This window comes from Sminthopsis crassicaudata, chromosome 4 (assembly GCF_048593235.1).
Source record: "Sminthopsis crassicaudata isolate SCR6 chromosome 4, ASM4859323v1, whole genome shotgun sequence".
Taxonomy (NCBI): Eukaryota; Metazoa; Chordata; class Mammalia; order Dasyuromorphia; family Dasyuridae; genus Sminthopsis; species Sminthopsis crassicaudata.
In genome coordinates this window covers 416,352,110-416,375,347 of record NC_133620.1, presented here as the reverse complement: position 1 = coordinate 416,375,347, position 23,238 = coordinate 416,352,110, and the positions used below count along the sequence as shown (strand labels likewise).

General features: G+C 34.9%; 1 protein-coding gene across 1 annotated transcript; it reads right to left on the bottom strand.

Annotated features, from left to right (window-relative positions):
- Positions 1 to 1,073: 1,073 nt before the first annotated feature.
- On the bottom strand, positions 1,074 to 22,843 carry VCAM1 (vascular cell adhesion molecule 1). Its single transcript, XM_074262810.1, is given in 10 exon segments — positions 1,074 to 2,354; positions 5,474 to 5,740; positions 8,410 to 8,670; positions 9,827 to 10,153; positions 13,828 to 14,103; positions 17,417 to 17,680; positions 18,521 to 18,850; positions 21,808 to 21,976; positions 21,979 to 22,085; positions 22,624 to 22,843. Coding segments are annotated over 10 exon segments (2,217 nt in total). The 5' UTR covers positions 22,688 to 22,843; the 3' UTR covers positions 1,074 to 2,202.
- Between the last annotated feature and the right edge of the window lie 395 nt (positions 22,844 to 23,238).

The following is a 23,238-nucleotide window of genomic DNA, read 5'->3' as shown; positions in this document are numbered from 1 at the left end:
TTATCTCAGTCTTATGTTCATTTTATCTCAAGAACTTAATTTCTCAAGATATGTCAGATGTTCCACAGTTGTCTAGATTTATTATCATTCCCTCTCTCTTTCCCTTTGTCCTCTTGTTATCTCTCCTTTTCCCTCCGTCCCACTTCTCTCCATTATCCTTCTCATTTTATTATCCCTCTCAACTTCCTTCTTTTCTTCCTTTTTCTCCCTTCTATCTCCTTTCTCTTTTTCCACTTTTTCCACTTTCTTTGTTTCCACTGATATCTAGCTCACTGTGAGTCAACAATAGGCAGTTGCCTTTTCACATTGTAGAGGTAATAATGGGCACAGTGCCCCCACAATCTGAAAAATCTTTATCAATTTTGGGGGCTTCTCTTCTTATAAGAGAAGTCTAATTTTTTTCAGTACTTTCATGGGCTGTTTACAGTACCTTATTGTAAAGTTTAGATTAAGTATTTAGTCATAGACTCTGTGTCATCTGCTGGCCTTCAAATGACATCTTCAGCATCCACAAAACTTCCCCAAAATTCCCATTTAATTTCTTATGCCAACACATAATATATCAAAACTGTAATGAGGAAAGTCATGATGTGGAAGGAAGGGATTACTATAATGTGGCTACTAAGATGGCAAATATAATTTAAACTGTATTAAGGCAAACATAGTGACCGGAGAGAAAGAGGAGACAGTCTCATGATATTTTGCCCTGGTCAGACTACATGTAGAAGACTGTACCCGCTTCTAGACACAAATTTTTAACAAAATGGATTTTCTATGCATCAGAGTACCTTTTTGGAGAAGGGAATAGGCACACATCTGCAAAAAATTTTTTCTGCAACAAAATATAGAGTGTAAGCCTTCTTTCTTTATGACCAATCATTAGTGAAGAAGGGCTTCTTCACCAAACTGTGTTTATCTTAAAGATAACTGAAACATTCATTTTTAGCCATTTTTTCTTCCTGAGTCCAACTTCTTTTTGCTTTCTTATGAATTTTATCTTTAAATTCATTCTCTAAAGACACAACCAGCTTGCTCTTGTAGTTATTTATAGGAAAGAATAACACATTTACCACTTTTAGAATTTATCTCTTTACTGTACAAAGAAACTTTACAGAATGAATAATAGAAAAAAGTCTTCGAAACTTGACAGAAAGGTCACACTCAATAATTTTTTTCCATAATTACATCAGTACCGCATAGAGTAAATAGTCCAGTTCACCACCATAGTGAATTGAACACTAACTATGGCACATTTAATATCATTGGTCTTTTAGTGGCAGTTTTCTCTCTAGTTTGTAAGGACTGGAAATACATATTTTACTAGCAACTCTTGAAACCACAGAAGAGACATGCCACCATTGGCCACTTTTATGATGATTATTTGTACCTGAAATAAAACTTACAACCCTCTTAATGTACTCACTATTAGGTTCTTTTTTTGAGGGGGAAGAGTCCAGATCTGTGATTTCATCACTTTGAGGAACATCTGGGCTGCAAATACCTCCACAAATTCAGTCCAGTCATTCATGTGGAGCTTATAGTCTTAGAAAATTCCCCGGGGCATGGAGAGGTAAAGTAATGTGCTCATGGTCACACAACCAGCATTTATCAGTCAGATATATCAGCGTATATCCAAGTCAAGAAGTTTTGACTTAAGTGCCAGCTCTTGATCCATGATACCATGTCTGAAACCTTGCCATCTTTACAAAAGATGAAATCGTTTTCAGGAAATTTTATAAAGATTGAATCTTGCTAATACAAATAAAATGTATCAAAAATTTCTAAAAAATAGAATATCTGGCAAACTACCAAAGAGACACTAGTATAAATTATTCCTTAAAATATATTCAAATTTATAATCTTCTTAGGAAGAGATTTTGATGGAAGGCAATGTTATTCTAATTTTCAGTTGACTAGGAATATTTATTTTACATATGTACAGAAAATGCTACTCTATATACATAGCAAAGAACCACTCCAATAATTATACTTCAATGGACCAGTGAAAAACTACTTCACAGGTATCAATTTTCCCTTTGGCTTCCTGCCTGTGAGAAGAAATAGAAAAGACAGATGTTCTCTTCAGGTGTTCACCATGTGCAGGAGGGAGATTCTGAAGTCACAGCATGTTGTTTTCCTGACAGAATGATGAGTAGTAATCAAGAGTTGACTGATAAATAATGTCTATGGTTGAATAGACAGCTACACTTTTGATTTCAGGGCATCTACCAGGCTGTAAGAACCTTTGTGGTTGGCTTTTCTCGCAAAATAGATGACCATTCCAGTAGCTGGGATTATCAAGGAAGACAAGCAGTATAATGCAAGAAGTTGAGGAGAAAAATATTTAGGGATTTCTGAAAAAGAAAGAAAATAAATTTACTTTGGTTGTAAAAGTGATAGCATCAAAAATAATATTTTTTTTTTAAATTTTAAACATGGTAGTATTGGGATGCCATTTACTGGAAGAATGTGGATAATTTTCCACTATAAAATAAAGGGAAATGATGATTTAGACCAAGTTCTTAACCTCTTTGTGTATGTCATAGATTCCTTTGAGTACTTTCTAGTAGTGTTATGAACCCATTCTCTGAATAATTTCTTTTTAAAAAATTTATAATTGAAGGAAATGCTAAGTTTTGGGGAGATATTTATTAAAATGAAGACATAATTTCTTTCTTACCCAGTTTTTTGTCAAACTGAACATCTTTTCACAGACCCCAAGTAAAGAACCCTGATCTAGACCATTTCGGCCTGAATCCCACACTTTCCACAAGCACCAAACAATTAAGATGAATGCAGCATTGTAAACTGAAGGATTCAGAGTACTGAATGAAATTTCTGCTTGGTTTTAACAGCAAAGGCCTAATCTATTTGTGTAACATTGCTGACTGTTAGGACAAGGACAATATAAGTATGCTTTCATGAACTGAGGAGATTCCATTGTATGATGGGATTGATGATGGAATCTTCTTAGAACACAAATGGAGAGGGTGAAATGGGGACACAGATTTGTTTTGGGTTTTTTCAAGACTAGACATATTTACTGGATAACTAGGACTCAATCATTATGAACTGAGAAATATAATCAGAAATGCAGAAAGACAGTCCACACATCTCAGCAGAGCTCTATAAAAACAGTGTTCTGCAGTTATGCCCTCTCTCTGAGATATATACAATATTTCAATATTTATACTGTCTCTTTTAAAAGTAAACTGACTTTATTTTTCCATCACCTACATGTTGCCTTTATGTTCCTTCATATTTTATTTTCTATTTTAAGTTACTCTAGCGCAAGATGCAAATAACTGTAGGTGTAGAGATGATATAAAGGGCTAGATTGGGGTTAAGTTTTTAACTCATAATTATTCTATGGTATTGGGCAAATCACATAAACTTTCTGTGTTACCCAGGCAACTCTCTAAAACAATTAATTTGGCAATGAATGATTGATCTGCCTCTGAGGATGGGTTTTTCACATTAAAAATTCTATTCAATGAAGAAATCTTATTGTCATAGAATTAAAATTGGAAGGGAAGTGAGTTATCTTTTAGTATAATATAGTATAATAATATAGTAATAATATAGTATAATATAAGTATAATATAATACTAATTAGTATAATTAGTATTATACTAATATACAGTATAATAATAGATAGAGGTATCTAGATGGTGCAGAAAATAGTTCACAGAACCTGCAGTAAAGACTATTTGAGTTCAAATTCACCCTCAGGCACTTATTAGCTTTGTAACTCTGGAAGAGTAAGTTAACCCCTGTCTGCCTCACCTATAAAATGAAAATATTAATAGTACCTATCTCTCAGGATTGTTGCAAGGATAAAAGGAATTAGTCTTTGTAAAGTGCTTTGCAAACATTAAAGTGCTAGTCCTTATTACAGCCCTATCATGTTACTGATGAGTAAACTGAGACCCAGAATAGTAAAATGTTTTGTTCAAGGTAGTGGCAGAGTGAATAGAACACTTATCAAATTCTGTCTTGGATACTATAACCCTGGACAAGACACTTAATATTTGCCTGCCTCAGTTTACTCATATATAAAATAAGGGAGCAATACTTAATGGCCTCAAAGGTCTTCTCTAACTCTAACTTTATAATTCTTTATTAAAATTATCCAGGTAATATTGTGATTTAAATTCACTCTTCTCACTTGACTCCTAGTTGCTGTTGGCTGTTTTTAATATCCCAGATTAATTTGCTTTTAAATACACACTATCTCTAGCCTACTTTTTGTAATTAATCACTTGGTCTCTCATGTAATCTTAAAGATCAATTGATGACAAATAAGCTAATATAAAAATATCTAAAGACTTCTATGGCCCATTTAAACATATTTACTTTTTATCCTTAAATTAGTCAAAGGTTTCCTCAAAACATAGGATTTATCTTCCTTGTGTGAATTTAAATTATTTTTAGATTAAATTCCTCACAGTGGGGTAAACCATCAAAAGGAAAGCTACATACATACTGACCAGTATCCACACTAGCAAAGTGAACTGAATTAATTATTCAAGTAAGTGAGGCAAAAAACTCATCCTGCATCACACTGTAAAACTGTCTCGATTCTCCATTTGTCTTTTTGCTAGTCTAGATCAAATACCTATATCACACCCTTCACTATGATTTGTTACCAATGTTGACATCATGAAAAGCAAGAACTTTCTTCTTCCACTAAGCTTTCTTGGAATTTGCCAAACATCATTCTTTTTAAAATCTTTTTTAAAATACCTTTTTTTTTTTTTATTTTTGGTAATTTTTAGTTCCAAATTTTCTTCTTCCCTTCAATCTTTTACACATGTACTGAGAAGACAAGCAACATGATACTCATTTGACATGTGAAGTTAATCATTTTTTAATCCTCTTTTTATTTTCCTCTCAAGTACATGGACCCATATCGCATAATTATATTCTAAATGAGCAATTACTTCTAGTACCAGAATAACTGTATAATGTCACGGTTTATGAATTTGGCAAGCAAAAGAAAGTTTGAAAGCTTATGAATATCCATTTTCTAATATGTCCAATCCTCTGTCATAGACCATATAAACAATTAAATTAAACTGGCAAACATGCAAGTTGTTTACATGATTCAGGCAATATAAGTGACACAAATGACTTTGCCTAAGCTATTTGCATCATCCAAATTCAACTACTTTAAGCCAAATTAAGTTTAGGGCCTGAATTACTCAGATAATCAAGAATACCTCATTTAAGAATGACAAACCTGATAAGTATTTTAATTGGATAAAGCAATTAGAAAAGAAGACAACATGAGAAAGAAATATAACCTAAAAGTGGTAAGTCTTTAATTGAGAAATATTAACTATAGAAAGCAAAAGAAAAATTGTAAAAATTTTAAGAGCTCGATTTAATGGAGACTTTGTGGAGTTAAAGATGGCCAGGGCATTGAGGAAAAAAAGAAAACATAGTAAGGAATCAAGGAATGTCCTCCTACCCATAACTGAGATCTCAATCTGTCCAGAGTCATTTCCGACCTCATTGGAAACATCGATTATATACACCCCTGTGTCATCAGGAGTGACATGATATAAGGTAAATGTTCCATTATTTGAACACATAGTCACTTCATTGTCCACATCAATTTTTTTGAGGACAATCACTGCAGGAGGATGACTAAAAGTTTTACATGTAATGGTGACATTTTCCCCTTCAAGAACAGTTCTAGATGGATGGATGGATATTGTTGTGTTTCGAGGAGGTACTGTAAAGAGAGAAAACATGGAGTGAGGTTGGCTACAAGTCCACAGAAATTTAGTCAAGTTTATATTAATTTTTTTCTCTCTTTTCTGAGCCTAAGTTTAATTTTGTTTCATTAAAAAATAGATTGATAATCATAATTTCCAAATACCAGAGACAGCTGCTGCTACCAAAGTTTCATCATGACTGATATTTATTTTAGTTATTTTTCCTTAGAGGTAGAAACACTCATTTTACAGTAAGCTGACTCTGTGACCCCATTTGAGGTTATAGAAAATAAAAATAATTTTGAGAGACCAAGTTTTTAAGTAAATTATAATCAGTGTTATCAATCATAGCTAGCCAATGATTGACAAAAAAAAAAAAAAAAAAAAAAAGATTCATCATCCTCTCAATGGTCAAAGAGGTGTGACCATTTCTTGAGGTTTACATGCCCTTGGATGAGAGATGTTCCATCAGATAGCAATCAACTCTGATTGGCTAACAATTAATGAGAGACGGATTTTACAAAGAGAAGTGAGTTTATTCCAAGGATGGGCTGAGATTGACATCATGTCACTCTTGGACAGAGAGACTATTCACATATCCATACTACCCCAACCTTGTGCATCTAGACAAAGGATCTATCCTCACCCAAACTTGACTTAGTAGAATTCACCTTAGACCCTAGATTTCTTGTAAGAGTGGCTGAATTGGGTAGAAGAGAAAGTCAGTTTAATCTTCAGTGACTTAGTTTTGTTTTTTTTTTAAATGAGGACAATAGAAAAAGGGGGAACTCTATATCCCCAAGCCATTGTTATTAATAATTATTTCTCTCAGGATTTTGCTGGCAGTGACATTAGAGTAACTTGCCATTTCCTTCTCAACTATTTACAGATAAAGAAATTGAGGTGAACAAGATCAAATGACTTGCTCAGAGTCATACAGCTAGTAAGTGTCTGAGGCTATATTTGAATTAGAAAGATGAGTCTTCCTGACTCCAGGCCTAATACTCTATTCACTATACCACCTGGCTGCTCCTGACTGTTGATTTGGATTATTATTTTTTCCTTTTTTACAAGAGAGCTGAGGGGAAAGAGTACTTTAAAAATGTTTGTAATGTTAAAAACAAAATTTTAAAAATTATTAAAAAAATAAATGAGATTATATTTGGACCATGCTTTATAGTTAATTATATGCTTTATTCACAACTAACCTGTAAAATAGGATAGCTAGCATTTACCAATTACTTTAAGATTTGCAAAGCACTTAACAAATATTATGTCCTTTGATACTCCAGACACAGCTCTGAGAGGTAGGTTACTCTACCCATTTTACAGAAGAGAAAACTAAGGCAGAAACAGTTTAGATTATTTGCCCAGCATCACAAAGGCTGGATTTAAATTCATTCTTATGACTCTCAAGGACAGAGCTCTATCCACTCTACCAATTAGTTATCCCTCTGAGGGGGAAAAAAACAAAACAAAACATTTTTATTCCCATGTTGCTTATGAAGAAATGCAGAGAATTATAATGACTCATACAAGGGTAAGACTTTTAGGCAAAAGGGAAAGGCAGTTTTTGGCCAAGCTGCAGGAGTAAATAGAAGCAGAAGCACTGTTTATTATAAATCCTAATTAGGGCTCTGAAAGCAGATTAAAATCCAGTGAACTATGTTTCTTCTGATTCTTCCTTAAAGTGACTTGCTCTGTAGAAAGTTACATGAGATTCTTCTTTAAGTGAATTTAAAATACCATTTGCTTCACGAAATGGGATTTTGTATCACCCTGCATGCTGAAGAGAGGTTGACTTAATAATTCATTTGCTCTTTTTTGATGCTAGTAGGAGAGAAAACTGACAGAGGCAGAGGAAACAATGCTAGTCTTAAAGTCAAGAATAGTCAAATCCTATTTTCTATGTGATCAAGTACAAACCTCAGTTTCCTTATTTGTCAAATGAGGGGGTTGAAATAAATGATCCTTTAAGTTCTAAATCTAGGATTCTATGAAAGAAAGGTCCACATCCCCAGCTTACAGGAAAACAAAGCACAAACATGGAAAGGTTAATAATTGTTCCTTCTGTAGTCTGCTTATTTTTGCAGACACATGTTCCCTCTTTCCTTCCCATCAGAATAATGTTGGACAATATCAACAGACCAAGATGGGACCAAGATATTTGAAGGAACATGTTGACAGGCTGGGATATTCTTTCTATAGTTTATGAATTCTCTCCATAATAGATCACAATAATTATCCTGAAAGCAATCACTCTGGAAAAAGTTACTATGTACTCAGAGAAAGGTATTCTCTTCTGGAAGTAAGGAAGAGGGGTCTTTTGGATCAAAACTCTTTCCTCTTTTTTTTCCAGCTGACAGCTCCACTAGTCCTGGTCAAACACTTGGCCAGTGCAAGACCTTGGGGACCAAGTATGTATTCAATACAAGTCTTTTGGGTGGAAAAATAAATGGATGGCAATCCCCTATTCACTAATGATTTATTCCAACTCTCTGGCAAGCCTCCATATGATATAACAGATGTGCTTTATTATTCTGGGAAATCTTATGAAGTAACCAAAAAGAAGCAGAATTGAGCTTCCATTCTAACCCCTCCTTCTACACACATTCATTTCTAACAGAAAACATTTTTTGAAAAATCTGGAAATATTTTTTTAAAAACTGACAATTGAAGAACTAACCTTTAACATCAAGTGTCAGGCTCTTAACTTCTGAGCCAGCCTCATTTTTAGATTCACATTCATACACTCCAGCATCCTCTAACTGGGCAGCATGTATGACATAAGTGTCAGATTCAAGTTCTCTATCTTCCATCTCCGTTTTCTTCCTCAGGATGATTTGAGACTTTGGAACATCCCCAGATGTGCAGGAAATAGTAACTGAGTCTCCTTCCTTGACACTATCTGACGGGAAAGCTGTAAGACGTGTGTCTTTGGGAGGGACTGGAAACAGAATACAAAGAGTAAGTGCAAGAAAGGAGTTAATCCAATATAAGTTTAATAAAGTGCACAAAAGGACTGGTAGCAGCCAAAATGCTAATTTTCACTGTTTGTTTAAATAGGTTAGAGGCAAAGCAAGTACTGGTACAGACATATTTGTTATAACTGGTAATCTGAGAAATTTTTATTACAGTGAGAATTGTTTCATCTTTATCTAGATTCTGGTTTCTTTGAGGAAAATGTCCACATTTTTCTTAATTATGTCTTGTATCCCTCCTACTATAGCAGCTAGCAAAGTTCTGAATATATTTTAGATTTTTCAACAAATATTTCTCGAATTTAATGTGTCATTATATTTGTCTTGCACCAGTTCCTAAATTCAGTGGGCCCTCATAAATTCCAAGAATGAACCTGAACCTGCCAAAATCCCCTCTTTGGGGCTAACTAACTTAAAGTTCAAAGGATTACACAGTTGACCTTGTTGGAGAAATACAGGTAAAAGTTCAGAATCATAGAAAAACCCTTAATTTATTAATGATGAAGTTGAAATCTGAAGAAGGTATTGACTTAACAAAAGTCTGTAAATATAGCAGGGATGACCAGAATATAATGCCACAGGATCAGCCAGGGCATCTTCCTCTTATTCTGAGAGAGAATTCCCATGGGATTTGGGATTTGGGACTAGAAATATGAGATCTGACAGCTGCATGGAGCTTGAGTAGAACTGGGGATGAGTCTGGGAGCACAATCTCACCAGAAAAGAAGGTATTTGTGTTAAGTACTAGAATTATGTTTTGAAATTGAGCCTGGAGACTCTAAACACCTTATTCTTTCCCATATTATATATTGGGCAGCTTCACCTAATTGCCCAAGGTCATACAAATAGAAAACTGATGTACAAACCAGTCGGTAGTTCTTCCTTGTTTTCTGATATCTTATCTGGTGTTTACATGAGGGAATTCCCTCTATCAATGCTAGTTGGCATCTTTTCTACAACATATAGTCTCAGAGAATTTCCTAGAGCATTATTTTTCAATGGCAAAACTTAAATCAGCTCCCTCTCCACTGGCTCCCCTTGCCACATGTCAAATATTATTATCTGTCCAATGTCACCAGGTAATACTCAGTAGGGCTGTGGCCCTGTCTGAAATGAACTTACTGTTCACTTGAAGTATCTGTATAGTTCTCCTTTCTTTGGGCTCAAACTCCATTTCATCAATAGGTAACTTGGCTTCACAAGTGAGGGATTTTCCCATGTCTTCCATGGTTGGCGTAAAGGTCATCTTCAAACTCTTGGTCTCCAGATTATTCTCTTTGACATTCTCATTAATATTATGCAATTCCACATGATGATGAGAGTCTTCCTTCCAGAATGCCATCTTTAGTCGCTTTGAGGGATATACCTCTGGGACCTTGCAAGTGACAGTAACAGGGCTTCCAACAATAACGGGGCCACTCATCTCAATCTCTGGATTTCTGGGGAAAGCTTCAAATAACAAAATAAACCCAGGTTTGAATGACATTTTTGTTGGTATTTACATAGGAGGATTTCAGAGAATAACCTAGCTAATGTGTGTAAGCAGGAATAGCCTTTAAATATCAGTTTGGGTCCCTAGTGACAATTACATTATCTTACATTGTAATTATAAAATTATAATCAATACATTATAAATATATGTACAAGACTGTGAAACAAGACTATCAGTTATCTAGTCTTAGGATATAATCTTATTGCTGATAAAACCTTGTTTTAGAATGCATAGTGCTTTGGTTAATATATTTTAAAACACCTATTATTAATATTGGTTAAAGCAAATATTGCATTTCACTATTTAGATTTTATTACCCCTTGTTTCTTTTAAAATAATTTTACTATCCTCTTATATTGTAAAGTGATAGATGACACAGGCTCCTGGACAGCCCAGCAGGAAAGGCAGAGATAAAGCTTATGAAGTCTTGCATATTATTGGACAGACCATGCCTCTACCATTTGAGGACCAGCCTGACTAACTTCAGAAAAGCTGTTCAGTGAACAGTGATTAGTAAGTCAGGAAAAGCCATGATAAGGAGAGTCTGTGAAGATGGATTCATCAACTTCTTAAAATATTTCTGTTAGTATGTCCGCTCCAATAACACATCTTAATGAAATTTTATATAGGCCTTTTACACAAGGAAGCTACTATTAGATTAGATTTCTCAATTTGAGTGATTCATTGGTTAGAGAGAGAGAGATGAGGAGACTCGAGACAGAGGAAGAAAGAGAGAGAAAAAGAGAGACAGACAGAGAGACAGAGACTGAGACAGAAAGAGAGAAAGAGAGAGAGAGAGGTTGAGCCTCAGAATCAGTATGACTTTTGTTCCAATTCCATTTTTGACACATACTCACTGTATGACCCAAGGCTGGTTATTTAACTCTCCTAGCCCCAAGCAACATTCATATCCCATAAGATCTTAGAGATTTGTTACTATCCCTATATGATTCACCCTTATAAGAACTGTTACTGATTTAGTTGGTGAAAGGAATTTCAAGCACTTCACAAATGTTATCTCATTCAATACTCTCAAAAGCCTAGGAGGCAGATGCAATTATTATTCCCATTTTATCACTGAGGAAACTGATACAAGCCATAGTTAAATGACTTGCTTAGGGTCACAAAGATTGCAAACATCTGAGGATGATTTGTACTCTGGTCTCATTGATGCCATAATTCAGCTCTCTATGCACTGCACCATCCATCACCTCTTAAAGATACAAAGAAAAGCCAAAACAGTACCTTCCCTCTAAAATCTCAATTCTAATGAGAGAAGAAATAAACATGTAAATAACTAAGTGCATACAAAATATATACTGAAAAGATGCAGTTTCCTATGCAGATAAAAATCACATCCAGACCAAAAAATAAGACAAAAAGGGTGGGAGATCACAACAATATTTGGATATATTCTACATTAAATCAATCATAAAAGCAAAAGTGAGGAGCTTATTATCATTGTCCCAGAACAAAACTCAGACTATTTTGCACTAACCAGAATGATGCTAAAAATGAGTTCTTTTCAGCTATTTCCTTACTGAAATAAAGACCTCTTTTCCTGGTTCTCATTTATGGTTAGGAATGTGCCGACATCAGCAAATCCTTGGCTCTACAATGATGATATAATATAACTTAACCCACTTTTGAGAAGTTCAAATTCTTTCCAGACATAATCCACTTCCCTCCTGAATACAGCCTTAAGGAGGTAAGAAATGATTGGTCAGTAGTTCTGATGGAAAGTCCCTGCAATATGTACTTTTGAATCCTGCTCAATGAAAAATGACAGAAGTCATGTCAAGAAAATCACGTGGTAGGTAATTGTACCCATTATTTCCCACCTTCGTTTTGAGCCAAGGTATTGAAACAACGCCTCTTCTACGTATCACTTTGCAGCTGGCTGGGTTTGGGTTCTTAAACTGTTTACTTGATACTATTCTTTAGCAAGGAAATGAGATGGTCCATCAGAAAGGTAAAGAATTTCAAGGAAGGTCTCATTCTCATTGCTGAAGTGAATTCATGACAGGACACCTATGCTAGTCCAGTCTTGTCCGCAGCAACACTGAAGATTCCCTGCCTCAAGCCAAAAGCTCTATGTCTGTCTACTTTCAAGTCCTTTTTAGCTCTATGTCTTGGTTGTGTCTCTCAGCCCAAATCCCTCCCCTTTGTCCAGGTCCTGCAGTTCACAGACAGCCACAGGTATTGTTGAGGTAGTAGTTCTTGTCCATTTGAGTTGATGCTTAGCACTGTTCAAGATTCATTGGCAGTGTGGTCTGACAGACAAGGTCAGCCAACAAGCTAAGTAAATGGAAAGGGATCTGAAAGTTATATTATTGATAGAACTAGGAGAGTGCCAAAGTATAAGCTATGGACACCCATTCTAATGAGCCAAATTGTAGCCTAAGCCTGGGACAAACCAGGAGACCATGTTTGTAAAGATTTTTTTGCTTGCTTTTTGAGTACAAATCAACTGAACTGCCTGGAGGAAAAATTCCTCAGTATGGCAGTAAACAGTAATTTTTACCACATGCTTGAATACTAAGTTTCATCAGGCACATATGGTTTCCTCATTAAGGAATCATGTGCCCTGTTTATTTCCTTTTCTAAACACTTCTGTCTCATTGCATAGTTATAGAGTCAGATTTATTTTTTTTCAACCAATCCCACTGAAAATGAACAATTTTCTATTTTGGAACATCCCTTTTAAATAATGATCACTAACATTTACACAGTGCTTTGAGGTTTGTCAAGACACTGGGCTAAGCTCTTTATAAATATTATTTTATTTGATTCTCTCAACAGTGCTAAGAGGCAGATATTATTATTACCATTTTTACTTGAGGAAACTGAGGCAGGCAGTGGTTAAGGGCTACACAATTAACTAAAATCTGAAGATGGATTTGAACTCAAATCTTATTGATTACATACTCTGTTCCCTATACCCTGTTTCTCTAAGAGATACAAAGAAAAGACAAAATAGTCTCCTCTCAAAAAGTTCCTTTTCTCATCATCATCATCATCAATATTCATTATTGTATTGTATATATGGGTATTATCATATTAATGTATTATGACATTATTTCATTTGATTTCCTCAACAACTCTGTGAAGCAGACAATATAGGTATTATCCCCATTTTGCAGATGAAGAGACTGAAACTCAGACAGACTAACTTGCTTTTAGTCATATTAAATATTAAATATTATATGGGACTCAGAATAATAGATTTAGAGCTGGAAGGGACCTTTGAAATTATTTAGTCCAACTGACTCATTTTGTAGAAGAAACTGTAGCCTAGAAAAATCATGTGGCTTTTCAATTTATCCCATACATATCTATATTTTATACAGTTGTTTGGATATTGTCTCCTTTGAGACAGGGAGATCCTTTAGAGAAGAAACTGTTCTTTGTGTTTCTTTATATTCCCAGTGCTTACCATAATTCTTGTACATAGTAGGTGCTTAATAAATGTTCCTTGATGACTTTTTCCAGATCATAAAAGCAATAAGTAGCAGACCTAGGGTTTGAATTTATGCCTTTCTGACTCTGAGTCCAGTACTTTCTCCACTATAGCATGCCAGCTAGATGATTTAGTGTAAAAATAGATCGTGTACAAAGCTGGCTTACTTACAGTAAAGTTCCACTTGGACAGCTTTTTCGACTTTCTTGTCCCCACATGATGCTGTGCACACATAAGCATTTTCATTCTCAAGGCCAATGGGATTCACGATCAAGGTAGATTTGTTTCCTTCATTGTATACCTGCCCCAATAGGGGGCTATCTATCAGGGTTTTCCAGGAGAAAAGGGGGGCATCACAACCCATTGTGGTGCAGGTTAATGCAAGAGAATCTCCAATCTGAGCAGCAATCTTTGGTCCTGGAGAGATTTCCATTGTAAGAGGTATCTCTGAAAAAAGAGAAGGAAAGTGATTATTGATCAGATATCAATATTATTGATAAGATTCTCTTCTTTTTCCATTTTACTCCATTTCATTCATTTAATCATATACCCTTTAACTTCTCACCAGAAAAGAAGAAATTGTGTTTACAAAATTTACTTTTCAAAAAGGAAAGGATTCATTAAAAAAAAAAAAAAAATAGCCCAATGTGACCCAAGTGCACTCACTTGGACAACAGTGTTTAAGGGGATTGAAAACCAGTCAATGAGCAGAGATAAGAATTGTGTTTTGTTTTGTTTTTTAAATAGTGGGGTGGGAGTAGGGAGATGTCATCTTACTTCACCAGTACCAAGATTTGATACAAAGCAACATGATTAAAGCATTGTCCCTGGTTGCTTGGGCAACTAAACCTATCTGGATCCTATATGGAAATGAAATGAGATCTGTGAGAAGAATTTATGAGCTTAGACATATTTGAAAAGACAACAAGAACTTATTTTACATCATAAAGGCTGTTTTTGAGAGCCTTAGACCTAAGACTTTAGTTCTAGCATTTGTTTCACAGACATTAAAATTAAAACAAAAATCACATTGGAACAAATTAAAAGCTAAGCTTTTGAGTCACAAACAATCTCTGTTAGTGCTCCTTTATGGACAGATGAATCTACTTTACATTTAAATCTAGGATTGAAGGCTCAACCCCACCACAGATTATGCCCAGTAACAAATTTCAGAAAGAAAGCACTTTGGCAATTAGCATCATTCCTGATGTGTAAACAGGCTTTCTTTAAATAGCAGGTGTTCTGGGAGGAAAGAAGTTCTAAATCAGTACTTTTTGTTGCCTGTAAAAAAAAAAAAAATTGAGAGTAATTTTGCTGCTCTGAAGGTGTCAGATGAGATGCCACAAGAAATACCAAAAACCCATCATGTTTGAGGATCTGTTTCAGATGAAGGAAGAAGAACTTCATTAATATAAGCTGTTCAAGTACTCTACACTTTCCAGGATTCAATCTTGTAAAAAAAAAAAAAAAAAAAAAAGGCAATTTCAATATTCAAATTTCTCTGTAAGGATGCACACATATGATTGCTTAACTAGGACATTCTAATATCTTTGAAAGAAAGTTTATCTTACATAACCTCAACACACAAAGTTAATAACACATTTCCATAGTGCCTTAAGGTTTGTAACTTGCTTTCCTCATGACAGTCTGCAAGATAGGTAGTACCAATACTATTATTCACATTTGAAAAATGAGGAAACTAAGGCTTAGTGGATAAATGATTTGCCCAAGGTAAATCTAATAAATATCAGAAGTGGAAATTGAGCCAGTTTCTTGAAACCAAATCCAGTACTCCCTTCACCACACCATTCTGTTTTTCAATAAAGTACTTTTAAATTATACCTTTAAAAGGAAAAGTCTCCTTCAAGATAATGACTACAAATCAATTTTGAAATCCAATTATTAGATATTAGACAGGTGGATATTTTAAAAATGGATCTTGTTCTTGTCTTGTGAGGCTTCTTAGATTATTCAGTTAAGTAATGATATATTGAAACCTAGTTCTCCCACTTCCTGCTTTTGTGACTTTGGCAAAACCATTGTTACTCTTAATTGTTCACTTGTAAAATTGAGGGGGTTTGTCTAGACCAGGATTTCTTAACTTTTCCCACTCATGACCCCTTTTCATAGGAGAAGTTTTTACATGATCCTGGGTATGTAGGCATATGAAATAGATGTACAAATCAAACATTTACTGATAATAAATCATCATCTGTGACCCCCATTTCAATTATAAGAATCTACAGGGGGTTGTGAACCATAGTTTAAGAAGCTAGGGATTAGATGACTTCTAAGGTCTCTTTCAAGTTGAAACCTGTAATTATATGACTTTTTAAAAGCTAATTAATTATGGCTTTACAGCATATTAATTTCAAAATATATCTTTACCCCTGCCCTATAAAGCAAGACTTTCCTTATAACAAAGGTTTAAAATTTTTCAAACACATATATAAACATAACTGCTCAGCAAAACCCAAACAAAACATTGGCTATGTCTGATAACATATACAATATTCCAAGTCTACAGACCACTGCCCCTCTATCTCCTCTTTGCAATAAAAGAATGTTCATTTTCTATTCTATTACAGAGTCAAAGGTGGTCATTATAATTACACAGCTATAATATGTTTGTGTGTGTATATATATATATATATACACTAGCTTTATTTTATTTTTCTTTCCATTTACTTTGCTGAAATCATTATGTATATATTTTTCTTTGCTTACCATATTCTATACCAATTTATATAGGTTTTCCCATGTTTTCTTGAATTTTTTTGTATTCATTATTTCTTATAGCACCATATTATTCCATTATATTCATATACAACAATTTGTTTAGTCATTCTTCAATCTTCATCTACTTTGTTTATTTTTTTTGTAATAAGACAAAGCACAGCAATAAATTGTCATATGACGGGAGTTTTCTTTCTGTCTATGTTGTGATATATACACCTAGATGTGAGCTCTCTGGATCAACATTTTAGTCAGCTTTTTAAAGCATAATTACAAGTTGTTATCCAAAATGGAGACCAGTTTACAATTCCATTGACTTTCTGTAACCTTCCCAATATTGGCTATTTCTATTTTTGCCAGTTTTCTGAGTATTTTCAATCTCTCTTATTATTAGTGATTTGAAGCAATGTTGTCTATTTCTTTTGATAAGTGTTTGTTCACTTTTTGCCCTTTATCCTTTGCCTTTGCCCTCTTATCCATTAAGGAATATCTCTTACTTATATATTTGTTTAATTTCCTGTAATAACTTGGATATAAAATCCCTTATCTATCATTGTTAGCTAACATAAAGATTTTTTTCCCCCACAACTGACATTTTCTTCTCTTATTTTAATCCTAGAGTTGTAATAATAGAGACTAAATCTCTGGATATACTTTTTCAGACAGCTGTTATGATAAGTTATAAATTACTAGCATGGGGTCTTCTGTTTTAGTCTTATCGCCTGAAGAAGCTGATACAGCTCTTAAAAGCCAGTAACTTCCTTCCTCTTCAGTTTTGACATTGGACAGGTTTTATTAGAAAGCTAAGTTATTCCACCAGGCAATTTAGGCATAGCCTTTTTATTAGCTCAATGCATGGCAAGGGCTCTTTGGGAATTGATCATGTGTAGCCTGAAATACAAAGGGGTGCATTCATTTAGCAGTGGTGTAAATATTAGAATTAAAAAAAAAAAAAACTCGTTTGTGTTCTATGATTGTTTAACGCATATAAACCAATTGCATAATGGAAATTAATTCGACTCACCTACAATTACTTCTACCTCTTTTCTACTTGTCCCAAACTGGTTCTTCGCTTCACACACATAAGTTCCAGAGTCTTCCTTCCTCACATCCACCAAGATAAGCGTTGCATTCTCAGAAAGGGGCAATAAATCCTCTCCATCCTGTTTCTTACTCCAAAAGATCTGGGGAGGTGGCAGGCCCTCACTGAAACAGGTCATTGTCACAGAATCTTTTTCTTGCACAGAACTGGAAGGAGTGATGAGGATGATTGCATTTTGGGGTACAGCTGCAAAAGGTAAGGCAATTAGAATAGCCAGCATTGTCAATACAATGGGGATTGAAGGCAACTCCCATTTCTAACATGGGGTGATCTGAGTGTTTTAGAAATATACTCCTTTAAAGGTAAATTGTGTTTATGCACATGTATCAATTGGTTTAACCCATTCAATAAGCCTAAAATAAGTATTATTCAGTTGTTCAGCGTTCAGTTTTTGTCACAAGACGATATGTGTAAAAAGTATTTTGTATAGTGCCTGATATGTAGTAGACTTATGTAAATACTTATTCCCATCTTGTTTTCTTTGTCCTGAAACAATGTTTTTAAAAGAGTTACATAACTATGAAGAAATAATATGGAACAATGAAAAGGGAGCTTTCCCAGGAAGACTCCAGGCCAATTTATGACCCATATCAGCTGTATGATTTTGGACAGGTTACTTAATTTCTCAGTTATCACAAGCACTTTTCTATGACCATACATTACCAATCTGCTTTGATAAAAGGAATTCTAAGGAGTTTTCTAAACTAATAAAATCTCAGGTCTATTCCAAAAGAAAAAGACATCATTATCATTATCATCATCATCATCATCATCATCATCATCATCATCATCATCATCATTCCTACACCATTTTCCACATGAGAAGTGGTTTCCCTATTGTTTTCCCTAAAATTCCCTTCAAGCTCTTCCTTTTTCTTCATAATGGGAAACAGATTGTGAGCTGTTGAGAATTGCCACAATTGATCCAGACTTATGTACCCCTTCTATAATTATTTGGCAAAAAGACTTCAATTACTAAACAAACAACTATGGCCATGTCTGAAATATATTTTGAAATGTACTTACTGTTCACCTGAAGTATCTGTGTAGTTCTTTTTTCTTTAAACTCAAACTCCATATCACCAAAAAATAACTTGGCTTCACAAGTGAGGGGTTTTCCCATGTCTTCCATGGTTGGCGTAAAGGTCATCTTCAAACTCTTGGTCTCCAAGTTATTCACTTTATCATCCTCCATAGTATATGATTCCATGTCTGGAGCTTGTTTAGAGCCATTCTTCAAGAATGCTATCTCCATTTGTTCTGAGGGATATACTTTTGGGACCTTGCAGGTGACAGTGACAGGTATTCCAACGATAAGGGGGCCACTCATCTCAATCTCTGGATCCTTGGGGAAAGCTTCAAATACCAAAATAAACCTAAGTATGAATGAGTTTTTTTTCTGATTTTTACATAGGATGATTTAAATATATCCATTTTTAATATACACAATAATAGCAAATCATTTCACTAAGATCACTATGTCTCCTATTGATGTGTCATCTCCCTTTTTTGTGTCTTAGTAAATAGTTTTATTATTATTATTATTATTATTAATTTATTATTATTAAGTGCTGCCCTAAAATGAAACAAAACAAAAACATCCTCATAGTTAATATTATAAGCTCCTTGAGGGCAAAGATTTTTGCCTCTTTTTTGTATCTCTACTGCTTAGCACAGTGCCTAAAACACAGTAGAAGATTAAGACATTATCTATTGATTCTGTGATAGTTTAAAGCTTAGTTAGGCTGGTCCTTGACAATAGATATTCAATCTATTGACAGGCCAGGACTGGAAATTTTTTTGGAACCTGCTAGAGCTTATGCTCCATTGACATAAACTTTAAGCCCCCAGTACACCTACAAGCCATAAAGAGTCATCATTTAAGGACTCTAGAAAAGGAATAGCAGCATAAAATTAGTTAAAACACATACCGCATATCTTTATTCTGACCCTGTTATTTTTTTCCAATAATTACATTTTCAGAGATTTTAAATAGATACTCCAATCATTTTTCTTAGATTCTATCAAAGAGTCTAGTGATAGTTCAATCAGTTAAGAAGTATTAAGAAGCATCTCTCTTTGTGTCAATCTCAGGGAATATTAAAAACAGTATAACAGACCCCATCTTCAAGGAGTTTTCATTCCATAAAGTGGGACAGCATGAATATATGGTACAAAATACATACATATAAGCACAAGGTAATTCCATGAAAGTGAAGAATTGTCAAGAAAGACTTTCTATGGGAGCTTTAAAGAGAGCTAGATGCTTTTTGAGTTAAGTGTGAGAAGGGAATTTACTCCACTCAATTAGGAAACAAAATTTTAATAATAAATACATTAAAAATAAATTTAATAATAATAAATCTAGTAAAAGGATGTACTCACTGAACAATGACATTGAGACATCTGCTATTAAATCAATCAAAACAATGACCATGAGACTAACAAAACCCCAGAGGAATGACAACAGTGATGATGAACAACTATAACAATAACTGACATAAAGTGCTTTAAAGTTTGCAAAACCACCATGCATTTAATCTTCTACTTGAACCTCATAGCACTACTGTGAGACACATGCAACTGGCATTAATATACCCATTTTACAAATGGGCAAACTCAGCCCCTGACAAGTGACTTATCTATGTTTACACAGTGAGATGGGATTTGAACTCAGAACTTGCTAACCCTAAATACAGACTTCTAGCCAATATACAGTGGTCTGTTTCTCACTAAGCAGAAAGATGCAGACATGATCTCTTCTCAACTCTTTCCATATTTCAATAAAACCTCTTTTTTTCTGGTTTTCATTTATAGTTAGGAATGTGACAACCACAGCATATTCTTGGCTCTGTATTATAAGATGATATAATATAATGCACTTCCCTTTTGAACAGTTTGGATCTCTTTACAGAGATAACCTAATTCATCCTGAATATAAATCTGGGGGTTAAGACAGGCTCTGTTGTATAATATTTATATTCTAAATCCTGCTGCTCAAAGGAGGGTAGAGAAACTAAGTCAGAGAAATCATGTGGTCACTTTCATTCTAGTTCTTGTCATCACTGGGGAGTGGAAAGGAAGCTCTATTGAAATGCTTCTCATTGAAATGAAATCTCATAATAATTACAGTTATCCTGTATTTGGACTCAATCTTTCACTTTTGCTTGAACTACACATGACAAATGAATATCCCTCCTTCCCCTCTCTGGATCTTAGTTTACTCATCTCTGAAATTAGTGGTTGGACTATCAAAGTCCTGTCCAGTTTCAAGCCTTTGATTCAGGGATTTGCAAGGGAAAAGCAGTGTATAACATCTCCCAGAAGGCACCCATGCTAAGTCTTGACTTTGACCCAGGCTCACAAACTTCCAAAAACCCAATTTTTCATCTCTGTTTTCCTCCCACATTGATATTTTTCTCTAATTTTGTTCCTTATGAGAACCTCACCATTTTCTAGCCAGTTTTTATGGGGGGCCAAGCTTCAGGACTGAATAGATAAATGAGTCAAGGTGAGTTACGTTGATTAGCAAGTTGATAGCAATGAACTTTTCCAGGTACAAGAGATTATCTTGAAAAGACATTGTGTTTATAGCAAAGTAGAAACTGGAAGAGTATGGACAACCTCTAGATTAAGTTTTGTATCCATTAATGGATGCAGGGAGGAGAAGAGGGAGAAATTGTGAATTAAAAGAATGTAAATGGGAAGGTCCAGTTCTATTATTGCATGTAAATAAAATTGTCTGGTAAATGAGTTTGATAAGAAATGAATGCAAGAAACCTTGGTTTAAGTCTTGTCTTTGACACATACTAACTGTGATCTTGGCCAAGCCAAGACAACCCTTCTAAGTAACTCTCTAAATTACTACTCATAGTCAAAAGCTTCAGAGTAGACATTGACCTACAATCGTAGAAGGAGCTTCCATATCAGGAAGATCTCTATGTATTAATACAATCACAGTTCCAGTGTCTATCTCAATATTCCCTGCATTAAAGGAGTATACATTCTACTGAGAGAGAAAAAAGTACATAAAACATGTAAATTACTTAGAAGGTTGACTTGGCTTGGCTAAGTCTTGAAAAATTATTATTTTGCAGAAAGACAGAAAAAGAAACTCCCTATCAATAGTTTCTTCTTTGGCTTGAATAAAATAATTTAAAGGAACATATGGTTTAAACATTAAAAATACAAGTACTCTATTTATTTCCCCCCACTTCATATTTGACTCCCTTTGGAATAGCCATACATTAATTTTCCCCCCAACTAATTCAACTGAAAAAGTGTAATTCATTTTCAAAGAGTAGATAACTTACAATAGACCTTCACCTGGATTCCTCTTTCCACTTTCTTGTTTCCACATGAGGCTATGCATAGATAATTATTGTCATTTTCAAAACCAACAGGATCCATGGTCAAAATGGACTTAGTCCCCTGATTTTGCACTTTCCCCCCAAGAGGTGTATCTATCTGGGCTCTCCAGGAGAGAAAAGAGGGGCCTCACAGCCAGTCACATTGCAGGTTAGCTTGGTGGAACCACCAATTTGAGCGGCGATACTGAAGCTCGGGCCAACATCAATTGTCAGATCTTCGGCTGAAAAGAGAAAAGAAAATTTATTACTAGCTTCTGATTTAGTATTTCTCTCCTTTTTATCCTTTCTAAAATCTTGAGCAAAATATAATACATTATCAGTCCTGCCCCATTAATTTGAATTTACCAGTTAGGTATTCAGAAACACATCGAATAATGTTGTCAAGGAACATTTTGGAATCATCTTCCTTAATAAAAGATCAATGACTAAGGCTTAGACTTGGCCACTATTTCTCTGGGCCTCTTTGATATATTGGCAACTTGGGAAACTAACAAAGAGGTACTGAAAGCAAAACCCCAAACTATTCATTCCACATGGGAAATCACACTCCAAATCAGTTTACTTTCAAGGACCTCTCTATGCTGGACCATTGATGCACAGTTAAATTCAACAGCAGTTTGAAATCTAAGTTCGACAAAGTTTTCCTCTGTCTTTAAAAAACACAGCACCAGTTTTGACAGCAGTGTTAAGAAGTCTGAAATCAACCCAGAAACTCAGATGAATAAATGCAGGAGAAAGAAATAAAAAGGAGAAACTCACATGCAGCAAATACCATCCAAAGGAAGTTTGTGGCCAGGACAGTCCTGAGTTTTTGCCCATGCATTTTGTATGTTGTGATGAAAGAAACAGCAAGTCCAAACTGCCCACTCTCTGTGCTACCTGAAGAAAACCAGGGACTGTCTGCAGCTCCCAAAGTGAATGCAGCTGGGCAAGCAAGAGAAGAAAGAATCTGCTCTTTATAAAGGGTCTTGCTGCAGAGGCGGAGGAAATCCCTTAACGGGGAAACCCAGAGCACAGCCAAGAAAAGGAAAAAAAAAAAAAAAAAAGAGGCTGACCCAGAGCCAACTTCCTCAGTATTAACCCCTTGTACTGCTCTAGTGGCTAAATCACAGGCATCTGCACATTCCAAGCTTGCCTTCCTGTAGTAAACAGAGGTTTTAAGTTAAGGAACTGTTATGAATTGGGGTATAACAGACCCCAAGATTATAATGTGCTGATTAGCAAAGAGATATGGCAATTCACCACTGTAGGCCAATCATATCTTTAGACTAGTAACGAAAGGAGTTTTTTTTGGTTGTTGTTGTTGCTTAATTTTTGCTGTTTGGTTGGTTTTTAAAGAAAAAATTCCAAATCTTTCAATGAGGTGATGGACTT